At 33.7% G+C, this 18792-nt stretch overlaps 1 protein-coding gene across 1 annotated transcript in view; it reads right to left on the bottom strand.

Moving 5' to 3' along the window:
- Positions 1 to 18792, bottom strand: part of CPNE8 (copine 8) — a 214150-nt gene that overhangs the window by 29765 nt on the left and 165593 nt on the right. The window contains exons 14-15 of the mRNA XM_072765596.1: positions 10701 to 10747; positions 4860 to 5041 (exon numbers count right to left, since the gene is read on the bottom strand). Coding sequence (XP_072621697.1) covers positions 4860 to 5041; positions 10701 to 10747 — 229 coding nt within the window. The remainder of the gene's footprint in view (positions 1 to 4859; positions 5042 to 10700; positions 10748 to 18792) is intronic.

Below are 18792 nucleotides of genomic sequence, written 5' to 3'. Positions count from 1 at the left end.
CCAAATTACACAAAACAAATGAGAGGGCCAGTATTTGAACCTACACAGTTTAATTTCAGAGACGAATCACTTAAACACCACCATGCCACCATGTTTTAAAATTCTAAGCATTTTGAAAGACAGGCGATCTTAGGAAACTAGGGCAGATGTTATCAACTACTTCAGTTTTGTCATTTGGGAGAGAGGGATATATACCAACTTTTTCCTTTTAATTTTGTATTTTCTTCATAATTTTTAATTAATTGACCATCATGTAAATTTTGAAAAACATAAAAATAATAAAAGACCTCTTATAATTTATAATAATAAAGACCTCTTTATAGTTTTATATTATAAAATTGGTTACATTAATTGATTGAAATTATAAGTTTAATATTTAGCACAGGGATCCCTGGGTGGCGCAGCGGTTTAGCGCCTGCCTTTGGCCCAGGGCGCGATCCTGGAGACCCGGGATTGAATCCCACGTCGGGCTCCCGGTGCATGGAGCCTGCTTCTCCCTCTGCCTATGTCTCTGCCTCTCTCTCTCTCTCTCTGTGACTATCATAAATAAATAAAAAAATTTTTAAAAAAATTAAAAAAAAATAATATTAGTGCAAAGCAGTTAATGATTGCTTTTGATATTAATCTGAGCTGACCTAACTAACCTTCCTTTAAATAAAATATTACAGTATTCTTTTCCCTTGATAAGATATGAAGCTAATTAAAATTAAAACTCATTATTGATTTTGAACATATAAAAATGCATTCTATATCTGCCTTAGAGGAAGAAATATAAACCAGGATGGTTCTGAGCTACTTTCTCATCATCATTTTAACATTTTAATTAAGGGTTTATATTTCTAGAAAATAATACATTTTCTCTCTTCCTGAGGAACTGAAATTACAACAAGGTCACCATCTTTCTCACCATTTCATTTCTCTGTTGAAAGATAATCATTGGATGTCCTATTCATTATTATGGAATATTTAAAGCACTGATTTCTGCATTAATCCTAATTCTGTAATAAATTGCTCTAAGAATTCCTCATATGCTTTGGATGACAAGAATACTTAGGACACAAAATTATACATTCTTTTTTATATACGCTTTGTATTATATCAGATTATTTAAAATAATTTACAGCTATTAAAACGACATTTTCCTCTTAATGACAAAGTTGTAATGCGTTATAAAAAGACTTTTAAAGCCTGTTTAAAAACTCATTTCACAAAATAATTATGTGTGTTAGTTACTAATTACTAACAAGCAATTAGATTTTACTTGTTAAAACAAATTAAAATAAGCATATGTGTAGATCTAGCACAAAAGAAAAGCACAGGATATTTTTGAATATAAGTGCATTCAATTTTGTTGTTTATTAATGAAGAGTGCAGTGGATGCCCTATTTTATATTTCCATTTTAATTTACTACCTTTCCCATTTATAAAATAATGAATGTTAATTTTGTAGAATGCGTAGAACATAAAGAACAGAATTCAAAATGAGCACTAATCCCACCACGCAGACTTAAGTGGGGAGGGATGTCCGGCTCTCATCCGTTTTCTCATCCATTTGGCTCCCTGAAGCATTGTATTGAGGATTTAGATTCAGTTCCAAGACAGAAGGCCATGTAGTCTCTGTTGCTGCCTAGAGCCTAGAACATTTTTCAGCAAGGCTAACAAGCTGACAAAATGCTGAAGACAAGCTCTAAGGAGTTGTTGCTTTACTCTTTGAAATGTATCCATTGCGGCCCAGCGATTGCTTATGTGGGGAAGATCGACAAGAAGTCTCCTTTTTATTCAATAAACATCTGTTGATCTTCAATTTTATGCATACAGTGTTAAGACCCTAGGCTGTTAAATTGTTAGCATCTAGATGGAAGAAAAGACAGACATATAAATATTAAATTGTGCAGATTTCTATAAATGTCAAAATAAGGGAAAAGTAGGCCAGCACTTTTATAGCTCTAGTGAGAAATCACTTGGACAGATGTAAGCATTTCAAGATTGATCATTGCAGGAGCCTTTCTTTAAAGGGTCACTGGCCATATGACCATTACAAATACCTCCCCTAAAGGTCTACACTATTATATTTTGTTGTAACAACTTAAGGAGTCATCAGAATCATAACAGGAGGAGAGTAATGATTCCCTTTTACGTTATTCATATTTATATGAAGACTGGGGTTTATCTGAGGCCTTTTGATTAACAGCAAAGAAAACATTAAAAATTACATTTTTCTGCTAGCCATAAACTCATCCACTAGGGATTATTTAATTTTTAGAAGGCCTTCCTTGATATCTGAAAGATTATTTGAACTTGGTATGATAAAATTTATGAAAATGTATCATAAATTACCATGAAAATATGAGGGTTTAGGATTACAGAATATACTAATTGCCAGATTGACATGGGACTGGTTTTCCTATTTGCCATTTCAGCACCTATAGATACATATTGCAGTTACTTAGGATGAGGTTAACAGAACACTGTACCAAAAAATTAAATCAAATACTAATACTGAAGGCCTATTTAATTCTGCCTTTATTTACCCAAGAAAACAAAAGTGGTTTGAAAAAAATTAATTGATCAGTGATGTTAAAGTTCACTCATTAGCATCATCATGGTTGTTTCCATCTTCAATTTGGGAGACTATTCTTCATAACCTAAAAGAGGTATGATCTCTATCCTTTAAGTATATGAACTGGGTTCAAAGAACTTTTTAAGATGCAAATAATAAAAAAAAAAAATCCTTCCTTAACAATAGCATTATTTGCATAGGTTTTGTTATAAGGAATGAATTTAGAGGTAGGAAATGCAGAAAAAGAGAAGATTAGAAAGATCAAAGTTAAAAAATCATAAGCAAGGGTGAGAAGAAGTATATGGCAGGAAAAATTAATAAACCTCATTTAGTTTAACATAATTATTCATTTTCTTAAGCTTTAAAATAGCTCATGACCTTTTTCCTGAGGCACTTAAGGCTTAGCGTCACATGAGTGATTTTCACGGTTTTATAAGTTTCTGGGAGATTTTAATTCTCTAAGACACAACAAAATCCCAATAGTCATTTTTATATGACGCTGGGAATGTCGCATGCGGGCTAATTCATGGAAGAAAGAATTAAAGCCTCCAGCAACCTTTTCGGCAATTGCGTGGGCAATGGAACAGAAAAGCAAGGAAAGATATAGAAATAAAAACGTGAAAATACTGCTTTAAAAGATAATTAAGGAAGTTTAAATTTAATCATATAAAAGCTCTGGATGTATGTGTGTGTGTATATCATGATCAATATCATACTATGGTGTTAATAAAGCACATATCCCAGAGGTAGGATTGATTGTAGGTACTGTTATAAAATGTGCTTTAGTAGCAGTTAAAGAGCATGTATTCTAAAACAAGACTGATCTGGGTTCAAGTCCTGTCCTCTGGAACCTTGTTAATTCCTGTTACTCTGAGCTGAATTATACAACACTTGGGCACTATTTCACTATATTATTCATTCGATAGGAGTAGCACTTGCAAGAGTAGTACTATGTGATAGTCATGATATACCTACCACATAGAAATCTTATGAAAATTATGTAAGAAAATTATTGTAAAGCATTTGGCTTGATATTTGGTAATTACTCAATAAATAGTAGTTTATTATTTTTGTCTACTTTGCTTGAGAACTTAAAAAAATCTCTATAATTATGCATTGCTTTTGTAACAAGAACAAAGTCCTACAAAAAAAATGGGGATGGAAGAGGTAACTTCTGAAATGTATAGAGGGTAGGAAGGCACTTCTATAGGAAAAGCTAAAACTTTTCAAAGTGATAGCCAACCATTCCTATATTGATTTTCTCATTATTTTATCACAAGTACAGTGAGAGTAAGGCTGATTGGATCTATAAGCATTATCTCTGTGGAGTTTATTTTGAAGGTAGAATGCAGTACATTGCTTCTCTAAAAATCACACAATATGGGCTAGATCTATGTAGAGTAAATATTAACTAGATAAATATTTATTCCAGTCTTATCTACTCCATTATATTGAAATCATAATTAGCTATAGCTGTAATCATTGCTTCACATTAAAAATTTTTTTAAAGATTTTTTATTTATTTATTAGAGACAGAGAGAGAAAGAGAGAGAGAGAGAGAGAGAGAAACACAGGCAGAGGGAGAAGCAGGCTCCATGCAGGGAGCCTGACACGGGACTTGATCCCGGGTCTCTTGATCCCGGGTCTCCAGGTTCAGGCCCAAAGGCTGCGCTAAACCTCTGAGCCACCAGGGCTGCCCCACATTAAAAAATTTAATTCTAGCCATAACTATTCCTTTAAATTTGAAAAGAAATGCCATTTTATTAGATGGTAGATTAAGATAGCCACAGATTCTTTGAGATAGCCTCCCACTGAGAGGTGATGGTTGTTTGAAAACTGGGCTGGCTTTAGTGACTTGCTTGGCCACATCTAAAACGTGATACATTTTAGATATACTTATTACTAATATTTTTTTAAATTTTTTTTTTTTAATTTTTATTTATTTATGATAGTCACAGAGAGATAGAGAGAGAGGCAGAGACACAGGCAGAGGGAGAAGCAGGCTCCATGCACCGGGAGCCCGACGTGGGATTCGATCCCGGGTCTCCAGGATCGCGCCCCGGGCCAAAGGCAGGCGCCAAACCGCTGCGCCACCCAGGGATCCCTACTAATATTTTTAACTGTCTTTTTTTTCCCATTAACACCTCACTCCTAAATTAATCATTTAGCAAAATTAAGTTGAGTTTACAGTCACAAAATATTGCTACGTAATTGACTAAAGCGTAAGTGGTGAACCAATATTAAAAGATCCAACATATTATTTTCTTCGAAAGATCAAATCCTTGTGACGTATTCTTACCAAAGCAAATTCATGAGATATCCTTCCATCCGGAGGCAGTTTTGCACCAAAACCTAGAGCTGGGAACATTTTATCACTGTCATAATCTTGAACGATTTCTCCCACTGCTTTCAGTGCCATTCCATAGGCATTCAGTTGGTAAGGATTCATGTAATGGAGAGATGTGGGCTGGGCGGGGTTGCCTGATGACAGAAAAAATATTTCAATCATGACTGATCAGGCCAAAGATGTCATTTTTTTGGACATTTTTCTTGATGCCTATTTTGGAATGAAATACTTAAAATTATGTTTTCTGCCTACAACCATACTGTGTCAAATAATTTCTTTTTGGATGGATATTAACATAAAAATATTCATTACATTATATCAGACATGTGGAAGGTTTTCCAAAGATATGCCAAAGCATATGCAGATTTTTTTTCAGAAATTATTCCTCATTGTCAATGCTACAGGCTACTCTTGAATCTCAGTTGCAGAATAAGTATTAAAGTACATTTGTTAAACTGATTTTATAGTCATCTTTATTTTTTAAAAAAATCATGTACCTTTAGCTGAACCCTCATGCCTATAAATAGAGGACTATGAAGGCTTCTAAAGTTCTATTACAAACATAAATTGAATATTTGAAAAATATCTCAATTTAATCACTTTAAAGAGGAAAGCATAGGGATTTTAAAATTCAAGCCAATTAAATATCTCTCTCTGAAAAATGATTTGGAGTTTCTAACTAGACATTAAATGAGGAGCCAGAAGGCTCAAAGTCCAGTCTTGCAATTTTCAAGACAATACCTATAAAATGTCTGCAATAAACCCTACCCCAGTGTTTACTGGAAGGACAAAAGGAGATTATATGTGTGAAAGTGATTAAAAATAATAAAGCACCATAGAAATAGAAGGTTTAACTGCTACTGTTATTACTGTCTGGGTCAGCCACAAGGTTCTGAAATTTCAATATACTTATGTAGGATGTTGCATTTCAATCAGAGATGAATTTGAAAGAGAAAGTAATGTAAGTTCTACCACTCAAACATATTGAGATTCACATTGAGTTGCCCTAATTACCAGCACAAAGGCTGCTTGAAAGTCCATTTAGTCTCTTAAGTGAAAATAGAAAGTTAAATGAGACTTGTAATAGCACATAAAGCTCAATTCTACATTAAAACATTGCCTGAAGGAGGAAAGCCTTAGGGCACAGTCCTTTTCTGATAAAAAAAAATAATAATAATAAGCGCTTGAGATCCAGAGAGAAACAAAATTAAGGAGTGATCTCCCCTTGGTTTATAATACATATAATTATACACAGAACATTTCTGGTCTAAAAATAATACATTGCATAAATACATTTATATTTCCAAAGGGTTACTGGCATTCAAGGGCTGGTTCTACATGACGAAATTTCTGAAAAAGGATCTCCTGACAAAGTGGCCTTAACATTCATTCCCTTCAATTTGACTAAACTTTGGAAAGGATTCTTCATAACTACAGGTTCCTGACCCTCCTTTTCTTAGAGCATTTGCTTTAGAAAACTTGCAATTGTAAATTCTTTCTCTGTACCTTTGAGATATAAATCTTCTACAACCCAGGACTATCTTTCTCCAGGACCTGGAGCCATCCCGTTGAAATGTAATCATGTAGAAAGATAGTACTTCTACCCCTAGTCTCTTTGTAAAGGTGGGAGCCTAACTTTAATAAATTCTAATTAGCAAACAGACTGATGTCCCCTCTAATGTCCCTCATTACTTTTCCACTAGATCAAGGCAACACTTCAAACCCCTCCCACCTTTTGTTTTGGAGGCACTGAGTTCAAATTTTCCCTTACATCCCAGTAACCTTGACCTCTATGGCAACAGTCCTAAATAAAGTCTTCCTGGTCTGTTTAAATTATCTGGTGCAATTTTCCAAAGACACCTTCTTCTATAGTTAGAATTTTGTCCTTGATCAAAAGCCACTGGAGCCACAGTGGAGTAATATCATTACTGAGTGGTCATTTAACATAACTCTCAAATATAATAAGAATTGTTACCCAATGGCTGATGGCAACTAGGTCTATTTTATTAAGATAACTGTAACTTAAAATTAAAATACAAGTATCACTCATACTCCAGCATGTCTAAACATCTTCGCCTATCCTGAATAGCAGGGCTGGATCCCACCCATGCAAAGACCTGCCTGTCTCTTTCCAGCATCTTCATCAGACTATCTCTTCTTTGTATCACTAAAGATATGTTCCTTCCTATTTTTACCTCTCAAGTTGCCACCCTGTCCTAGAAGTCACTTGACTCCACTCCAGCTTATGTTTTATTTGCACCAGACAGCCTTCCTTGCTTATTCCAACCCTTATTGTCTTTCCTCTTCTACCTCTAGGACTCTTGTGTTCTGCACCACAAAATTTGGCAATTAAACATTTGCTACATTGACTGCCCATTCCTTGAATCTGGGACCATGTTTGTGCCATCTCTGTACCTGCATCAATGCATATGAAGAATGAGCTTGTGGTAAGTTGATAACACTGGGATCCAACTAATATCCATGATAATTATAATAGCATGGAATCTAACATGCATTGAATATCTTACTTCATATTTTTTTAACCTTTCAACAAGTCTATGACACAGGTATTTTTTATTATATCCATTTTTCAGGGTAAATAACTTGCCCCGAATCACACAGTAAAAGTTGATAAAACTAGAATGTAAATCTAGGCAGTCAGATTCCATAGTCCTTATTCATAGCTACTACTTTATACTTAAGGATTTTGTAATATTTTAAACACTGGATACTATCAAACAAACATATCTGATTTTGTTTTAGAGGTACATTGTGCCTTTATAAAAAAAAATCACACTTGATTACACTCTTTTTTAAAAATGCTTTATTGAGGTATAATTCACATAACTTACAATTCAACCATTTAAAATGTACAATTCAGTGATTTTTAATATATTGACAGATAAGTACAAGTCACCCCAATTGACAACATTTTTATCACCTCAAAAAGAAAACTTGTGCCTATTCACTATCACTCCCTTATCACTCAATCCAGCTCAGCTCTAAGAAATGATGAATCTTTGTCTCTACTAATTTGCTTCTTCTAGAAATTACATATACATGGATTCACATAATATGTGGCCTTCTGTGACTAGCCTCTTTCACTTAGCATAACGATTTCAAGGTTCATTTATGTCATGGCACATATCAGTACTTCATATTTGCTGAATAGTATTCTCCTGTATGAATATATCACATTTAAAAATCCATTTATTGATGAATATTTGGACTGTTTCCACATAATGGCTATTACACTGCCTTTTCTGTATAAGTCTTTACACTGTCTTTTCTGTATAAGTTTTTGTATAGACATATGTTTCCATCTTTCTTGTGTATACATCTAGGGGTGGAATTGCTGGGCCCTATGGTTACTCTATGTTTAACAACTTGAAGAACTGCCAATGTATTCTCTCAGATGACTATACCATTTTACATTCTCACATTCAGTGCGTGAGCCTTCCAATTTCTCCACATCCTCACCAACACATGTTATCTTTGGATTATAGCCATTCTAGTGGGTGTGACATAGTATTGTTATGGTTTCAATTTGCATTTCCTGATGTCTAAGTTTGCAAAATATATTTTCCTTTGCTTATTGAGTGATCATTTGTACATCTTCTGTGGAAAAATGTCTATTCAGATCCTTTACCCATTTTTAAAATGGGGTTATTGGTCTTTATATTGAATTATTAGAGTTTATACATTCTAGGATACAAGTTCTCTATGAGATATATGATTTGCTAATATTTTCTCATATTCTGAGGTTTGTCTTTTCACTTAGTTAACAGTGTTCTGTGAAGCATCAAAAGGTTTTGATTGATAGTTTAATTAATTAATTAATTTTTGCTTATGTTCTAGTGTCATATTTAACAATCAATGCCAAATTCAAGGTCATGAAGTTATATCCCTGTTTCCATCTAATAGTTTATAATTTTAGTCCTCATATTTAGGTCTTTGATCTATTTTGTGTGAATTTTGTTGTTGATATGCAGAAAAGGTCCAATTTCAGTCATTTGTAGGTGGCTATCCTGTCATCCCAGCATTATTTGCTGAAAAAGCTATTATTTCCCTACTGAATTGTCTTGGTACCCTTCGTAAATCAGTTAACTTTAGTCTCTGGAATCTCTATTCTAGTTCATGGATCTATACATCTATCTTTACACCAGCACTATACTTTCGTGGTTACTGTTGCTTTGTAGTAAGTTTCCAAAATGGGAAATATGAATATTCTCACTTTGTTCTCTGTTTTCAAGTCTGCTTTGGCTCTTCTGGGTCCCTTAAAATTCCCTATGAGTTTCTGGGTCATCATTTATGCAAAAGAGGTCTTTCAGGTTTTGAATGAGATTGCATGGATCCTGTTCACTGCTTTGAGAAATGTTCTTCTCTCAACAGTTGAATTTCCTAATCCATGAAAATGGCATATTTTTCCACTTACTTAGATCTTTCATTTCTTTCAAGATTTTTTTTCAGAATATAGTTTTTGAGTGTGAATTTTATACTTACTTTGTTAAGCTTATTCCTATGTATTATATTCCTCTTGATACTACTGTAAATGGAATTTTCTTAACTTCACTTTCAGATTGTTAACTGGAACTATATAGAAAAAGACCCGATTTTTATATATTGATATTTTATCCTTCAATCTTGCTATGCTTATTTATTAGTTTTAATAGATTTTTAGTGAATTCATTTGGATTTTTTACATATAAGATTATGTTATCTGCAAATAGAAATCATTTTAATTCTTCCTTTCCAATCTGGATATTTTTTCTTTTTCTTGACTAATTGCTATAATGACAACTGCCAGTACAACGTTGAATAGAAGCGGCAAAAGCAGACATCCTTGCCCTAGTTCTCATTTTAGGGGGAGTGCATTAAGCTATGTTAGGGATGAGTTTTTCATATTTTCCCTTCATAAAGTTAATAAGTCAACTTCTATTCCTAGTTTGTTAAGTGTTTTTATTCTGAAAATGTGTTAGACATTGCCAAATGCTTTTTTCTGCATCAATTGACAGGACAACATGATTTCTACATTTGCTTCTATTGACATGGTAAGTTATTTGATTTTTTAATATTAAGCCAACCTTGCATTCCTGAAATATTACTTCCTCAGGGTTTATAATTTTCTTCCTATTCCTGTTCTTATGATACATAATAATTCACGTCAAATGATTGCTCTGTTTCAAAGTTACTTCAAAATAAAATTTTAAAAGTTGACTATCTTTCCTTTCTTGAAATGTTTGATAAACAAATTATGAATATCTGTACATGGGGTGTTATATGACAATTTCCCTGAATTAAATATAAATGTGCTAAAATGAGTAATTCTTAAAAATAGTCAAGGAAAGATGAATTGAGTTGCATAAAGTACATGTATTTGAATTACATTTACATATATTAATACATATAAAAATACTAGAAAATGAAGATAATTCAACACACTTCAGTATTAAGGTTATGTATGAAGATGAAGGGAGAATAGAAGAAATAGGCTGAAGTACACAATGGGCTTAACTAGGTTTCAAATTTTCTTTTTAAAAATATGTGAAGCAAAAATTAAAAACTTAATATTTAATAAATTTGAATGGGACTATTGGCATTTTTAAAATTTCTTCTAGTCATTTGTATACCTATTTCATAATAGTAAAGAGGAAGGGAAACTGACCTGAATTTTACATGACACACTTCAGAAGTATGTAAATATAGGAATAAAATATCTAACCTCATGAAAAGAAATATTTATTTCTCAATTAACTGCTGAAATTTTTTACTAGTGATAGTTATAATACTCACCATTTGATGCTGTAAAATCAATAGCCACTGTGAAATTGATTTGCGTTCTAGAATATAAGTAAATGAGAATCATTAATAACTAATCTCATAGAAAAATGTTTGTTTTCCATTTGTGTTATCAAATTTTTTAACATCATTTAGTTTCCTAAATGTTACTATTCCTATGTATAGGAATAATATATGTATGATAGCAGGGAAATTACAGTACCCACTGGATAGCATCAGGATAGGCAGTTTTAAAAGGTAAAAACTGAGCAAAATACTTTTATAACCATACAACTCTAAAATAAGAAATAAAGTGTCAGGAATAAAAATAGCTCCTTTTGGTAACAATAACTAAGTTAGGGATTCATAAGAAAGAAGTCAAACTGCAAATAATGATTTGCCAGTCACCAACACCAGCATTTACTATCAATTTGCTTTTAAAACCGTTCTGTAGTCATTGTTGAATCATTATACCCTTAAAAATATGACACAGGAAAAATCATCTCTAATAATATCTTTCTTAAACTAATTCTTTTCACAACCCTGAACACACAGGATTTTCTTCTGCATTCTTCTGAAATGAAGTATTTCAGATAAAGGTCTACCCCTCAGTACTCACAGTATTCCTGGATGCGTGAATTTATAGACATAGATAAATATTTATATAGATAATGTTGATTATATATAATATAAACTTTCATTTATATTAATGGAATAGGTTAGTTCCTGCTTTTTTTTTTCCTGATAAAAACCAAAGAGGTGGCATTTATATAAAAAAAACCTCACTTTTGTATACACCTAAATACTCTTTGCATATGTAACTCCACCTCTTACCAATGAAGGCAAAAAAAAAAAAAACACAAATAAGCAACAATGGTAGGATTACTGGGATCACCTACAATCATATATAATTTAAAAAATAATTTTAAAAGTAAATCATTTGAAAACATGGTACTATAAATCATCTTATTTTTAGAAACAAATTACTTTGGGCATATTGCACAACTTATTTAACACTTCGAAGTTTGCTATTTAACACTTCGAACTGCTATTTAAACTGTCACTAATGGGCACTGAGGGGGACACTTGACAGGATGAGCACTGGGTGTTATTCTGTATGTTGGTAAATTGAACACCAATAAAAAATTAATTTATTAAAAAAATTAAAAAAAATAAACTGTCACTAATGATGATGATGATGATAATGGGTACTACAGTATAGGATCCCTTGTAGTTCTCTTAGTATAAATTATAGTGACATTTCCTTGTTTTTCTAAAAATTCAGCTTCAAAATCCCTAATACTATTCAGGTATTGAAACAAATTCACACATTTTTTCCCTAAGGAATGAACAACCTTTTGTGCTTTACATTTAATAAAAACTAATATAGAGTCTCTTTATAGTTATAGGTAATTTTTTTCTCAGTAGAAATTAGGTTTATAGGCTAAGAATATAGGCTAATTTGGAGCATAACACTAACAAGTATGAACCAAAAGGAGTAAAAAATTTTAGAAAATGAATATAGTGAGACTTTTGGGAGGACACTTTGAGATAATGAATCCCTTTGAAGAATTGAAAAGAAGAGCCACCATCAGTATATTGCTTCGTAATTCTGCTGCCGGGGAAAGAAGTGATTGTAATAAAGGGTATTACAGGTATATCAGAAAGGGTAAAGCTTTTAAGTCTGAAAGAACAGGGTTTGAATTCCAGCAAACCAGTTGCTGACGTTAGCCAAGTTTCAAAATTCTCAGAGGTAAGTGCCCGGCACATAATAATAGCAAGACCTGACAGACAAATTAAATGAAATATTATATCTTTCTCTATATATTTATTTGTAATACATTTTACAAATATTATATATCATAAGCATATAAAATGTTTTTACTTAGTGTATATCAATTAACTTTATAATGATTTTTTAAAAAATACTATGATTCTCCTTTTACAGGCAAGGAAATCTATGCTCACAAAGCTTAATAACTTTGACACCAGTGATAAATGCCAGTATTGAAATCTGAATTCACATCTACCCTCAAAGACCATATTCATAAACTCCATACTACTCTATTTCTATAATTAAATATTTATAAACTGCTTGACTATAATAACATAATAAAAGAGAGTGATTATTATGTTACAAACATAAAAATGATACTATACAAATATCCTTCATGGTAAGAATGCCAGGGTACATTCTTGTGGTTGGGCAAATTAGCCCTTCTATCAAGTATGTTGTTCAATATATAAATCACAAAATTATCAGTACAAATGCCTTTTCATGTTATTTTTTTCCCAAATGATACCTCTTCAGAAATGAACAATAACTCTGAGCTTCAAGAACATATGTTTTAGCTAATTATAGAGGTCAGTTTAGGTGTTGAGTCTTTGGTTTAATCTCCCTTAGGCTGCAGGGATAGATACCTTGTCTTGATTCAATTGTCTCTTGGAATAGTGTCTGCACAATGCTTTGCCAATGTTGGAACCTCATTGTATTTGTTGGGTGAATGAATGCATTCATTTTATGATGGTTTCTACTATGTCTCCAGGATGGTCCAAGATGTGTAGCATAACTACCAACTTCTTAGAAGCATTAGTTGCAGAGAAAAAGTTTTGATAATCGGAGATACAATGGTCCTTTCAAAGCCAAAATTGTGCCTAGCAAAACTGTAAGGAAAAGCATGGCTACAAATTAAAGAACTATATTGTACATAAGAATTCTAAAAAAAGGAGATATTTATTATTAAACTGCTTTACTGAAACCTCTAGCTAACAAAATGTTTAGCTAGCTAAATAAACTAAATTACAAAACCAAGCAGATTAGGTACCCAAAAAAAGTCTTAAAAAAAAGAAAATGTTTAAAAAGGAAAGAAAGAAGGAAGAAAAGAAAGAAGAAAAAAGAGTGAGGGGAGCCTCTTATTACACTATTTGGGTCTTCCATTTAAAAAACTGTAATTCAACATTTTTTGAGCATCTTGATTGCCAAGCACTGTGTTAAGAAAATAGGAGCAAACCAAAAACAATGCTGATCTCCTAGAGCTTATGATTCCAGCTTTCTACCATTAAAAGCAATGGCAAAAATAGCACAGCAGTTATCATTGAATTCATAATCAATAGCATAACCTAAAACTCAACTGTGCGTTTACTGTGGATTTCAGCTTATTCATTCCCAAGGTTCCCGAGTTCCCATTCATATTATAATGTATACTTGCCATACCAGGAGTCACATGCTATGCTATTTTGAAAGTATTAATGAACAAAGGTTTTTCTGAGAAAGAAAGCGTGCACGTGTCCTCGCGGACAAGTGGAGGCAGGAGTGGATGGGGCAGAGCAGAATATTAAGCAGCCTCGATGCTCTGCACAGAGCCCCACATGGGGCTTGATCTCACAACCCTGAAACCATGACCTGAGCAGAAGTCAAGAGTTGATGCTTCACCGACTGAGCCATCCTGGCACCCCACTAATAAAAGTGTTAAAGAAAGTTGCTAACAATGCTATGACTTTAGGCTATGAGACAGATTTCTTGTAGACTTTGATAAATGATGTATCATAAAAGTAAACCAAACAAAACATCTTCATTGGTAATCCTGTTACCCTTTCTCATTCTTTAATATTGCATGAAGCCTAATGTTAGAGGGAAAAAATTAATCACGCATCAAAGTAAAAAATCTGAATTCACACAAGATGACTCCTGGCAAAATGTTCATAAAATGATCACATATAAATCCTTGAAATATTTTGCTCAGAAAGCGTTACTTTAGCTGTCATTTTGCATTTTAGAAGCCGACAAGAAGGAGCAGAATTTCAAGAAATCTAGACAGGAGTATTACATTCCAGAGCATAAAAAAGGCATGCCTGCCAAATTTCATGAGTTAGTAGTAACATCTCATGAGACTTCCCAATGCATATATCCTAGTATTGCTAAAAGCATACTTGGAAAATGTCCTTATTTTTCTCTGCCACCTTTCCAAAAGCTGTAAATGACAAATCAGATGTCAAGATGAAAGATTTAACTAGCACAGCAAAGATCCATAAAAAACGAGTATCTATATGTATGTCAAAGAAAACCACACATATGCCAGCAGCACCTGTGCACATGCACACACACAGTAATACCCTCTTATACAACTTTTCTGTGGCTGTCATTACGAATTAATTATTGAGAACAACTTTGATGGGGGTGTGCAGAAGGACTGTTTTACTTTCTTCCTTATTTCAAATTCTGTTCAGCTGCACAAACTGAACATTATCAATATGAAAGAAGAACTGTCACCATCCTTCTTTATTTTTTTTTAAGATTTTATTTATTTATTCCTGAGAGACACAGAGGGAGAGAGAGAGAGGCAGAGACACAGGCAGAGGGAGAAGCAGGCTCCATGCAGGAATCCCGATGTGGGACCTGATCCCGGGTCTCCAGAATCCCGCCCTGGGCTGAAGGCGGCGCTAAACCGCTGAGCCATCCGGGCTGCCCCACCATCCTTCTTTAAATTAATCTTGACAAACTCAGGTTCAGATCCACCAGCTGCTGAAATTTAGAACTTTTAAATAAAACTGAGATGCCCACTTGGCTCTAAGATTCCTCTTATTCTTGCCACTCCAGCACCAAGACTATGCTTCTGCCTTGATATACTGACATGCACTCTCATTCTGACTTCAGTTCTGGAATCTACTCTGCATCCCGGGTTTACCCGCTCCAGGCACCACCATCCTGCCAATCATTTCTACCCCTAGCTCACCATGGGCTAAATCTTAAATTGTTTCCTTTTTTCTTAAAGGTAGTTCGATTACCTAAATGACAACAAAGACAATTGCCTGATTCCAAATTTTGCTGCATCTTAAAAATTCCTTCTTCCCATGCCCAGAAACTACTCACAGGATTAAGTGCCCACAGCAAGTTAGATCTAGAATGATGGCAAACTTTGAAATACACAAATGCAAATTCAAATATAAACACTTCCACTTACTTGCCACATGATCTTGGAAAAGCTATTGAAGCACCCTGCAGCTCATTTATAATAAGTAAATCATAATAAAACCTTCTCTGGATTGTTTTGAGGACAAGTACCTGTCCTTTAGTATGTAGTCAATAAGCAGTTGTTACGCTTCCTTGTTATCACCATTATCTATGCTAGCTTTTTGGGATCTGAGTTAGCATACTTCTTTGAAAACTGGAGTTTGCAGGGCTAATCAAATTTCTGGACCTACCAGAGTTTCAGGTTATTTCTGAGAACCTGACCCTCCCTTGTCAGATTTCCTTTCCTACCAGCTATTAAGGTCTTAACCTGCCCAACCCAAAACCGCAGTATGAATGATCTAATCTTGTTAGGAGGTATTATCTGGGTACTTCCTCCAACTAAATCTCTTGGTATGAAGTAACTGTAAGCTTTGACTCCTGCCGTAAATTTTCTTTTCTATCCTTCCAAACAGTCTGGATTTCTGATAGCTCAGTGAAATGTCAAAAGAATAAAAAGCAATGAGACAAATGATGTGGTTCTTAAACTATTTACACTAATACTGGTCCTTACTAAATCTAGTTTTCATCAATTACCAAACCTTTGTGTTTTCATTGGACTTTGATGCTTGATTTCAATTGGTTTTTGTTTTTGTTTTTAACACAGTGTTCCAAAGTACAACTTCACAGGGTCTTGCAGTTCAAGAGCTTCTTCTCAACAAAGATATGCAAGATGGCCAACCTGTTTTCAACTCTTTAGGAAATATCTTATAGGTGACCTAATCAAAATAAATAAATGAAACATCACCCTAAACAAAAAAAATGCAAGCACTCTCCACAATTTAAAGTGAGGTAGACATGGAAGAGGTGATCATCCCTAGTAGAAAGACTACGAACTTTTGAATCATAGATTGGAGCTTGAAACCCAGAATCACAACTAGCTAGCTACTTGTGAGTCCTCGGCAAAATTGCCTAATCTCTAAGCCCCAGTTTTCTCAAATGATAAAGAGGTAATAAGTATGCTGAAGAAGTCCTCTAATTAATAAAAATAAATCCCTGAAGAACCTGCTAATAACAAATTTCTATGTGCTCGAGGACAAATCTCCTGAGCAATCCATGTCATCCTCTCCTGGTTCATACTAATCCTTTCCTCTGTTGGGTCAGCAGAGACAGTTCTCTCTTAACATTAACACATATTTCTTTTTCACTAATCCTTCCCATAGTGTTGGTCAGTGACCTATTAAGGATGAGGTAATAAACTCCCAACCAGTATAGGTAGTAGAAGTGCGTTGTCTCTAGATAACTTAAAAACAATAATGCAATCTTCCAATCTTCAGTCTACATTTTACTGTAAACACAAACCAGCAATTCTAAGCAATAGAAGTGATAAAACTCTCCGGCTCTACCACAACCTGTCCACCAGAGAGAAACTATTCTAAAGATAGCGCGGCTGGAAATGCACCCTCTGATCATAAAACATAACTAAGAAACCGCCTGATACAAAACATCTTGTCAATATTTGGGCTAAATGAGTGCTAGTTCTGATCATGAAGCATACATGCAGTTTTCTCGGACTTTGAAATAAATGTCTCTGAAGAAAATAATCTGAAAAATAACATAAACTGTCAGTGAAACCACACTTAACTGGACCTGTCTGGCCTTTTCAAGCATGCATTTAAACATGTATAAAAATGAAAATCATGCATTAACCAAAACAAAGTTTCTGAGTCTTAATATTTGTAAAAGTTTCTTTTCTAAATCTTAGTTTAGATGAGTTTAGTTTACATATGATAATACTCGATGTGAATGTATTTATAGAAGGCAGAATGGTTTTGTTTTTATTAGATTTACCCCTATTTGGCGCTGCAGGGTTTAGCTCTCCACTGATTTGATGAATGCAAAACACTTGGGTGCCACAACAAGAAACACTATAAAATATCCTAACTTGTATATTCAGTTTTCAAAAAGAAATTGGATTAGGAAAAAAAAAAACTCAAAAACCTTGCAGTATTGCATGTTCTGGCAAGATGTGCTCCCTCAGGCCACCTATCCAAAATAATGCCACCAACTTTATAAAACTAAGGCAAATATTTTACAATATCATTGCACTCGCTTCAAGTATTTTTAAGGTAAGAAATCCTTATGGAGATTGCTGATAACAGGACTTACTGATATTCAATTCACCCTTAAAATAAGCGGTATCAAAAAGCCCATTTCAGCCTTTAAAATTAGCTTATAATAGGGAGGTAACTCTTTTTTATTTTCTCCTCTAAGACTTCTTACTTCTTTTAAGTGGAATATAAACCTTTTATCTACAATTTCAGACAAATTTTAGAATCAGAATCAAGAGTTTGGGTTGACATTGGAATGGAAGGAATGTTTTGGTATTCCTCCAAAGAGAAGTGAACTACAAAAAATTACTGTTACTGATACATTTTGTAAATTTGAATATATCTTTTTTCTCTCCACATCTCTGATAACTAGGACAATTACCACCAACAATATTATGAAGATCAAATACGATAAGACACATTGGAACTTTAAACAAATTCAAATTATTGAGAAAAATAGTAGTTAGCATTTACTGAGGGTTAACTCTCTGCCATTTAATCCACATAGCTACTCCATGATATACACTATTCTTTGTATTCCTATTTAATGTAAATGGAAACAGGTTATGCTAAAAAGAGGCGGATCTAGGATTTGAACTACGCAGTTCATATCAGAACCCGAATTCTTGGTCATGACTATGCACTGCCTCAGTTATCAGCAACCACATCTTTGCAATTGACTTGATTTTGGCAAGTCAATTTGGCAATTGACTTGATTATTTAATTTAAAATTAAATATTAATTTCCCAGAACTTGTCCACTGAGCATCTAACCTATTACCCTCTTTCATGGTCTGGTAAGATGTGAGGGAAACAAGCAGTTCCATGCTTCTAATCTTGATCTTGTCTTTTCCTCCAAGTCACTACAAACCCAGTTATGAGTTAAATGGAGATAATTTCTGGCAGAGGAAACCTTGTTCTTCTGTTTTATTTGATGATTGTGGTATGCGTTGTGGAAAGAGGAAGGTCACAAATGATAAAGTCAAGGAAACAGACAGGTTTATAATCTAGTTCACTGAATTGGCATACTCCATTTAAAAATCCTATTT

The sequence above is a fragment of the Vulpes vulpes genome, chromosome 8 (genome assembly GCF_048418805.1).
Source record: "Vulpes vulpes isolate BD-2025 chromosome 8, VulVul3, whole genome shotgun sequence".
NCBI lineage: Eukaryota > Metazoa > Chordata > Mammalia > Carnivora > Canidae > Vulpes > Vulpes vulpes.
This window is presented reverse-complemented; position numbering and strand designations above follow the sequence as displayed.